At 49.0% G+C, this 9522-nt stretch overlaps 1 protein-coding gene across 1 annotated transcript in view; it reads right to left on the reverse strand.

Moving 5' to 3' along the window:
• The window catches only part of MAP1B (microtubule associated protein 1B), a 113303-nt gene extending 105459 nt beyond the window's left edge, over positions 1-7844 (reverse strand). Inside the window, 1 exon segment of the mRNA XM_038765975.1 lies at positions 7600-7844. Within this exon segment, the coding sequence (XP_038621903.1) occupies positions 7600-7777 (178 nt within the window). The 5' untranslated portion in view covers positions 7778-7844.
• Between the last annotated feature and the right edge of the window lie 1678 nt (positions 7845-9522).

Genomic DNA, 9522 nt, shown 5'->3' on the forward strand with positions numbered 1-9522 from the left:
TACTGTTACACTGCACTTTCCCAAGTGCTTAGTACAGCGCTCTGCACATAGTAAGTGCTCAATAAATACGACTGAATGAATGAATACAAGGGGGAAATGGGTATTGTCTTTCCCCTCCGGAGTTCACCTTGAGCAGGCTCAATCGTCATCCCTTTATGCACTGTGGGTTACTTTATGAAACTTCAACATGCCAGGAGAGCAATATCCCTTTGATAAATCCTAAAAGCTAATTTATAAGAGTGCCCAACTGGTTGGTCAAGGAAGGAGCTGGACCTAGGGGAGCCGCAGGGGTAAGAAACACAAGTAAAGCCAGTTCCTCGCACTGGTGACCACTCCGATCTCTTCCTCTGTCCTGCTGCCACCGCCTGAGGGGCAGGGGACTGGGTCTTGGGAAGAGAGGAGTGGAGAAGAAAGATGGATGTCTTCCAACTACTGAACTTTGCCACAGCTGGTCCTCTCCTCTCCAAGGCATTGAAGGGAGCCCCCGAGTTAGAAGGGGTGCATCTTGTGGAGCATACTCAGTTGGAACAGATGACCCTCTTGAGGGGAGAGGGCTCTCAACATAAAAGGTTTCATGACACGCAGCCCAAAGCACCAATAAGGGAGCATCATCCCACCATCTTTTTGAATGATGTTACGTCTCAGAACTAACATAACCACCTGGTTATGCACTGCTTTTACTGGCAATTAACTACATAAAATATTTTTCAGGGCCTCATTTCAAACATACCCCCGTGTCATCGGTAACTGTCTTGGACTGCAGGTGAAAAACTAATCACACAACAATAAAATATTTTCAAACTGAGGCAAATCCTTTAAATATCCTCAAGCCTGGAGAGCCGCCGGGCCAATAAAATTTACCAGCGATGCCCAAGGATTCAGGTAGGAAAGAGTTAATGTTCCTCAAATAAGGCTAAATGATTACACTTCATTTTATTTGTCTCCTTGGTCGCATTAATAGCTTCAGTGTGCATTTGACTAATGGAGTATTTAAATTTTAACAAGAAATGCATGTTGAGATTTGCCTATCTTTTTAATGCATAGTTGATAAATGGCTTCTTTTCCCCTCACGCTGGGAGCTTGACAGGTTGAGAGGTCTGAATGCATTAGAATATTTTACTTCAATACATGCGCTACATACTTGTCTAGTGGGAAAGGTCACCGGGTTCCTGTCTGAATTGCTTAATTGGTACTGTCTATCACATTCTGCTGGCCAGGGCCTGAGTACCACTCTCTTTCAATCCTGTCATTATGGGTCATAAAATTAATAACGAAACAGCTCACATTTTTAATTAAAATACAAGGGAATATTTTACCTTTTGTTCTCAAATAATGTCAGAATCAGGTTAGTCATTTGGAAGCTACCTCTTAAAGACGACATGGCGAGGCATTTATCATTCCCGTTAGGATCTATTTTTTTTTCCCAAACTCGTTTTGAGGAGTTTACAGCTCAATAGCAAAAAGACTCATTCTAATTAAACACCGTCTAGTCATGTTTTTAACTACAGGAATGCTGCAACTGAAAAGGAGGGTGCTTAATTGCTTTTGGTGCTTCAACAGTTCCAAAAGTAGTTCAAATTTAAGAAAATTGTCAGGCAAATTGTTCCTTAACAATGATAATCACTATTGCCATTTGGGGAGAATTTTATAATTAATTTACTTAATTCCTTTAGCTCAAGATGAAGGAATCTGGAACCTCGCCACCTCCTGCGTCAACTACAGCAACGTAATAATTCTGAATTTTCCTCCTACTTGCCACCTCCAACTATCAGGCTCAGTTGGTGCCAGAGCTTGTCGGGGCTGAGCCCCGGCACCTGTGGGTCTGGCAGTTATTGCCGTGGCACCTCTGGACTTGCCGTTTCACTTAGAAAAAATAAAATCTACCGTTTTGATTGGAAAACATCTTTGTTTCTATAAAATCCTCAAACACTACTATACTGACAGGCTGCTCTTTCCGATGAATTTAGAAGCAGCAGCATTATTATCATTAGTTCTAATGATAATCTGACCCCCGCACTTTCAATGTCATCAGAGTTAAAATACAAAATGACTTAATTCCCTGGACTGCAAAATGTTACTATTATCATCCAGCTCCCTTCGTGGGGGCGTTTCAAAGCGATTTGAAGGAGCATGGCTTAGTGGATAGAGCACAGGCCTGGGAATCAGAAGGACCAGGGTTCTAATCCCAGCTTCGCCGCTTGTCTTTCGTGTGACCTTGGGAGGGTCACTTAACTTCTCCGGACCTCAGTTATCTCATCTGTCAAATGGGGATTAAGACTGTGAGCCCTGTGTGGGACAGGGCCTGTGGCCAACCTGATTAACCTATATCTACCCCAGCGCTTAATACAGTGCCTGGCACATAGCAATTGCTTAACAAATGCTATAAAAAAAGGATTTGCCATCATTAGCACTTGGTGTGTTTAACGGCATCCTTATTTTACAGGTGCATCGGTCAATAAAAAGAAAAGTCAAGTTTTGGGCTAAGCTTGATTGCACAGAGCAAGTCAGGCACAGAAATGGAAAGGGAGAACCAGATGTGCCAATCCCCTTCTCCCTCTCTGATGGAGCCCATGGCCTGCTCTCGCTGAAGGGGTTCCTGTACAGATAAGAGGGTCAATAGAAGAAGGCACCAGAGTCTGGTGGTGCTGATTGGTAAAGCAGCAGAGACCCTGGCACCTAGCCCAAGCTCCCCTCATCTTCCCTGGGGTCCCTTCCCTTCTGGGCCTCTGCCACCTCCTCTCAAAACTGGACCCTAAATATGACCTGAAGACTAAATACTGCTACTGGGAAGAACAGTATGTGGGAAGAGTCCCACATAAAAAAGGGGAGGGGGTGTTTTTGATGTCCTGAGGTCTCCCTGCTTTTTAAGGTGTGGTAGAAAAGTTTTCAGGGATCATGTCCCTCTTCAGAAGATTAAAAAACTCTATAATGGCATTCCTCCAGGATCAACCTGTTGGCTTGTATCATCCATTTTAAGTGCCAGCTTCCTCTTTGGAAATGACCTCTGGTCACAGAAGCCCTAAATGTTAATGCGCTTTGGATAGGCGACCTAGGGGTCAAAGCTGTAAGATTGACTTGCATTTTCAGCTTTGAGCATGGGCCCAGAGTGTAAGCTCCTTATGGGTGGGAAGCGTCCCCTGCTTCTGTTGAACTTTCCCAAGCCCTGAGTGTGGTGCATTGTACCCACTCAATAAATACCATTACTATTACTACTACTAAAGCTGCTAATCATGCAGGGCAAAAGTGAGCTTTTGATGATGATGAATAATGCAAGCAAGCAAAATTCTAATCATAAGTGACTCCATTCATGCTTCCATTGAGTGTGGAACCATGTTGAAGGTCAAGTGTCTTTGTGCCCTGACAGCCACGATGCAGCATTTCGAATATTACAAAAGGCAGCATCTGTTTATGCCGGGCTTAAGGTGAGTCTGGATAATTTGTGGCAGGCGAGAGCAATTCCCTATAAAACAGATGTGAGGAAAATAAGATGAGGGCCACTCGTCATTCTTAGATGTGGACTGACTCTACGTCGAGCCACATGGAACTCCTTGCGTGCTTTGTAAAGGAAGACCGTTCCCTTTAATGCTAGTTTGCATCACTACACTACTGCTAATTATTCTTCATTATATTTTTGGATCATTAAAGCTGCCGTCGGGTAACTGCAATCAGAGCCTGCAATTAAAATATCTGTTGGATGACAGTGGAATTCTCTTTGCAGGGGTTTCTTAAGTTGCTATGAAAAAAAAAGTCAACAGCAGAAGAGACTGCTAGAATTGGGTCTGGCTTCAGTTTGCTTATGCCGAAAGGAGTGGCAGGGCATCCATGTGCTGTGGGAAATAAATCCTTACAGAACACCCATGAGGGCTCAGATGATTCAGAAACAGATCTTGTCAGGCAAAGTCCCGACAGGAAGAAAAGCAAGACCTGTGATTTCAGGCACTGGAAGACTCATAGCCTGAGGCCTCCTTGCTTTTTAAGATGAGGAAGAGAAGCTTTCAAATGATCCTTTCCCTCTTCCCAGGATTAAAAGACTTCAATGCTGGCATTCATCCAGGGCTACTTAGGGTCAACCTGTTGGTTTACATCATCATCACAAGTGCCAGCTTCCTCTTTGGAAATGGCCTCCCCGCAGTATTGTAAATCACTCTTTAGTCTGCAAGGCAAGCACCATGCAGTCAAGCGTAAAATAGTCAAGTCATCTAGATCTCCCGATCCTTGAAGCTTCTGTTGAGGACTGATGATTGGGATGAGGAGATACTCTTCCAGAAGGCAACCTCTTTTCCAAGAATTCCCCAAAGGCCACTTTTGCCCCAGAGAATTACTTCCCGGCTGACCATCGGTCAGTCAATCGTATTTATTGAGCGCTTATTGTGTGCATAGCACTGAACTAAGCAATTGGGAGAGTACAATATGACAATAAGCAGACGCATTCCCTACCCACAACGAGCTTATGGTCTAGAGGGGGCTGTGCCCAGGACTCTTAACTGAACACTAGAGTAGGCACCTGCAGGGCACTGGATTCCTAACCAGGTCTTCTGGAAAAATATAATAGAAGACACCTTCTGATCCAACGTTATGAGTAGGAAGGCACCTAAAATATCTAATATATTTTGAGAGTTCTCATGCTTGGAGGTTTTTTTTAATAGCAGTGGGTGTTGCGCAAATTGAACAAAGGAACTCTAGTACTTGAAAGAGATACCTCCAGAGAAAAGGCAACATATTCCTGGGATCGGCAGATCACTCTGTTGATCGGTTGTTGATGGGAATCGAGCCTTTTTTCTGCTTTACGAAAACTTGGGTGGAAATAAGAAATAAGGCTGGCTGACCGTCGACAGAGGAGAAGCGGTCATTTAAAATGAGGATGAAGAAGTAGTAAGTACAATCTGCGTGTGGCTAGTTGACAGTGACTAAGCATTCCACCAGAGGAGGCCAGAAGTAGCGCATTGTAGCAAATGGTGGTTAAGAAATCAGCAGCGGAAAGAGGCCATTAAAGCCCTGGTCTCGATGATGAACCGCACCTGCGTGCGAGCCTGTGACAGTGCAGAGGCGGGGGGTGAAAAGGACCGCATTACTACCCTAAAATTTCCATCTGCAGCAGGCCTAGGCTATGCCCAACCTATACCAAATAGGACGAAGCAGCGGTCTCCAGCCAGGCCGCCCTACTTCAGAATCTCGCTAAGAAAGAGAAACGTCGTCTGCGTTAAAAATGAAAAAGGGTTTTCGGAAATCCCAAAGCTGTCTACATCCAGATTAACCGACCCTAAAAGCTGGGCTTCGTTTTGGATGGGGAGACGTTTTCGAAAATAACTAATCTGGGGGAAATGTCCGAACGGAGTCAAGGAGTGGTCCAATTAGATGCCGCAGCTTGACAATGAAATGCCAGGCAAGAGATGATGCTCTCACGGAGCTTCCTTCTTGTCCGGCTCTTCTGGAATAAAATACCTTCGGTTCTACTCTGGCCACGTTCTCGAAAAGCCAAAGCAAAACTCAGGGCTTAAAAGTGAAGGAGACAAAAGAGTCTCCCCAAGCTGGGTCTGGAGAGTGCTACCTAGTGCAGCTCTGCGCCTCTCCACCCCGCCCTTGGCTGCAGCCTTTTGTTAAGGTGCCCAAGTGGCAATTTCTAAATAAGGATGCACGGGATAATTGGGGTGGGGGAGAGGAGGGGTGGGGAGGGAAAAAGATTCCAGATATTCTTCCATTGATGGACAAGGGGAGAGGGGGGCTGGGTGAACGCCCTTTGTGTCGGCTCAGGGCTGCCGTAGGGACCGCAGTGCGGACTGCACCACGCCCACCAGCCGGTGTTCCTGGGTAGATGCCCACTTGGGAGGGGAAAGGGCCAGCCTGGACCAGTGTGGGCTCTGCTGCAGGACCCTCAGTGACCTCTGCAAGGAGGAGGGGAGAGGCCAAGGAGGGGAAAAAGGGGGGGGAGAAAAAAATGCATCCCCCAGGAACGCCCTTCCTCCTCAAATCCCCCAATCGCTCTTCCCCCCGTCAAAGCCCAACTGAAGGCGCACCTCCTCCAAGAAGCCTTCCCTTCCAAAGGGAGAGCTACCTTTGCAGTCCCACCCCACCCAACATCACTTAGGTCTATAATTCCATTTATGTCCACTGATGTCTGTCTTCTCCCACCCCCCCTTCTAGACTGTGAGCCCAAGGTGGGCAAGGATGGTCTCTCTTTGTTGCTGCACTGGACTTTCCCAGCGCTTAGCCCCCCGTGGGCGCTCAATAAATACGACCGAATGAACGAATGATGGCTCAGAGGGCTAACAATGGAGAGGGGATGGGGAAGCCTGGACCGGGTGGCAGGAGGGACCCTCCTCCTTCCTTGCCCCCTCCATGGGCAGGGTGCGGGCATCCTTAGGCAAGGACAAGGAGGCCCCGCCTACCAATGCAGCTTGCTGCAGCCGTTGCAGCTTGCTGGATGCCCCCACCCTTCTTCTCCTTGGTGGCCACTTGATGAAAAGAAAACCCCTCCAAAGACCAACTCTGAAGGGCCGGGCCCTTTCCCCGACTGAATAATAAATGATGGTATTTGTTAAGCGCTCACTATGTGCCAAGCACTGTTCTAAGCGCTGAAGAACAGAGGGAGTCGCAGGCAGGCTGGTGAGTTGGCTAAGGAGCCTATTTTTGGGTAGGGACTGTCTCTGTTGCCTAACTGTACTTTCCAAGCGCTTAGTACAGTGCTCTGCACACAGTAAGCGCTCAACAGATTGAATGAACCTCCTCCCTGCCCCCTCTCCATCCCCACCCATTCATTCATTCAATCGTATTTACTGAGCGCTTACTGTGCGCAGAGCACTGTACTAAGCGCTTGGGCAGTACAAATCGACTTATCACACGGTCCCCTACAGTGATGCTGGAGGAAAAAGCCCACGGGGAGGGCGTGGATGGAGGGTGGGGACCGGCCTCGTTGCAGACCGGTTGCTCTTGAGGTTTTCAACTTGAGACCATAATAATGAAGATATTTGCTAAGCGCTTACTAAGCACTGTACTAAGCGCTGGGCACAGGGGACGGTTAGGATCTGGGGGGGAGGGGCAATCCGCATATAACTCCCCCCGCCCACCTGCCGCACCCCACGGAATGTTGCCAAATTGTCTTTCCCAAGCGCTTAGACCAGTGCTCTGCCCCCAGTAAGCGCTCAATAAATAGGACCGAATGGGCAGGAAGCGCTCAACAGATACGACTGAGTCTTGCTCTGGCTTTTCGAGAACAGGGCCAGAGGAGAACTGAATGAGGAGGGGGTCTGCATCAGATATTTGTGTGGGTGTCTCTCTTTATTGCTGCATGGTGCCTAGTAAGCGCTCCATACATAGGTTCGGCCCCATCCGGTGGCACACCTGCATTTTCTAGACGGTGAGCCCACTGTTGGGTAGGCAGTCTCTATATGTTGCCAACGTGTACTTCCCAAGCGCTTAGTCCAGTGCTGTGCACACAGTCAGCGCTCAATCAGTACGATTGATTGATTGATTTTAAAGAGGCCAGGGAAGGGCAGTCCTCCCAAGGTTACAGAGGACAGTGCTGGGCACCTAGTGAGCGCTTAACCAACCCCATTATTCCTATTATTAGGTAGCCCCCTTCCTCCCCCTTCCCTCGCCTACCTTGCTCGACGTTGGCGATGGCCCTCCGCAGGTGCTCCTCGGTCACCAGCTCCCCGATGACCACCAGCAGGTAAAATTTGCTGTCCAGGAAGCGGTGCGAGAGGCTGGGGGAGGTGGCCAGCGGGGTGGGGAGGCTACAGGACGGCTCCGACTCGGTTTCCACCAGCACGGTCGCCATCCTCAATCCTCCTCCTCCTCCTCCTGCTGCTGCTGCTGCTGGTGCAGCAGCTGCGGCCTCCTCCCTTCCTTGGCCGCTCCTCTCTTCTGCGGCAGGGAGAAAGGATTATTTCCAAAGGTGCCGCCTCCTCCCCCTTTTCCCTCCCTTCCCTTCCTCCCCCCTCCTCCTCCTCCTCCTCCTCCTCCTCCCAGGGCCTTGCCTTTTCCCTCCCTCCCCTCCCCTTTTTTTCTGAGCAGGACCTGCCTGGAGGAGCCGGGCGGCAGGAGAAGTGAGGGAGGGAGGGGAGGCGGCCAAGCTTTTATCTGGACCCTCGCAGGGGGCTGGGGAGGGGGGAGGCGAGGGGAGGAGCATCCTACAGTCCCACGCTTTGCCGCGGCCCTAGCAGCCGTGGGCTGATGTCATCTGCAGCAAATCATCCCTCCCCCGGCGGGCCCGGCAGCAGAAAAATCAATCAATCGGATTTATTGGGCGCTTACTGGGAGCCCACTGTTGGGTAGGGCCTGTCTCTATATGTTGCCAACTTGGACTTCCCAAGCGCTTAGCACAGGGCTCTGCACACAGTAAGCGCTCAAGAAATACGATTGATTGATTGATCTGCAGCAAATCATCCCTCCCCCAGCGGGCCCGGCAGCAGAAAAATCAATCAATCGGATTTATTGGGCGCTTACTGGGTGCAGAGCACTGGACTGGGAGCCCACTGTTGGGTAGGGCCTGTCTCTATATGTTGCCAACTTGGACTTCCCAAGCGCTTAGCACAGGGCTCTGCACACAGTAAGCGCTCGATAAATACGATTGATTGATCGATTGATCTGCAGCAAATCATCCCTCCCCCGGCGGGCCCGGCAGCAGAAAAATCGATCAATCGGATTTATTGGGCGCTTACTGGGTGCAGAGCACTGGACTGTGAGCCCACTGTTGGGTAGGGCCTGTCTCTATAGGTTGCCAACGTGGACTTCCCAAGCGCTTAGCACAGGACTCTGCACACAGTAAGCGCTCAATAAATATGATTGATTGATTGATCTGCAGCAAATCATCCCTCCCCCAGCAGCAGAAAAATCAATCAATCGGATTTATTGGGCGCTTACCGGGGGCAGAGCACTGGACTGTGAGCCCACTGTTGGGTAGGGCCTGTCTCTATATGTTGCCAACTTGGACTTCCCAAGCGCTTAGCACAGGGCTCTGCACACAGTAAGCGCTCAAGAAATACGATCGATTGATCGATTGATTGATCTGCAGCAAATCATCCCTCCCCCGGCGGGCCCGGCAGCAGAAAAATCAATCAATCGGATTTATTGGGCGCTTACTGGGGGCAGAGCACTGGACTGTGAGCCCACTGTTGGGTAGGGCCTGTCTCTATATGTTGCCAACTTGGACTTCCCAAGCGCTTGGCACAGGGCTCTGCACACAGTAAGCGCTCAATAAATACGATTGATTGATTGATTGGACTAAGCGTTTGGGAAGTCCAAGTGGGCAACCTAGAGAGACGGTCCCTCTAAGGCACCCCGCACCCGGCCTGGGGGGCAATCATTCATTCAAATTCAATCCACTTCATTTATTTATTTTACTTGTACATATAATAATAATAATAATAATAATGGCATTTATTAAGCGCTTACTATGTGCAATGCACTGTTCTAAGCACTGGGGAGGTTACAAGGTGATCAGGTTGTCCCACGGGGGGCTCACAGTCTTCATCCCCATTTGACAGATGAGGTAACTGAGGCCCAGAGAAGTGAAGTGACTTG

The sequence above is a fragment of the Tachyglossus aculeatus genome, chromosome 23 (assembly GCF_015852505.1).
Source record: "Tachyglossus aculeatus isolate mTacAcu1 chromosome 23, mTacAcu1.pri, whole genome shotgun sequence".
NCBI lineage: Eukaryota > Metazoa > Chordata > Mammalia > Monotremata > Tachyglossidae > Tachyglossus > Tachyglossus aculeatus.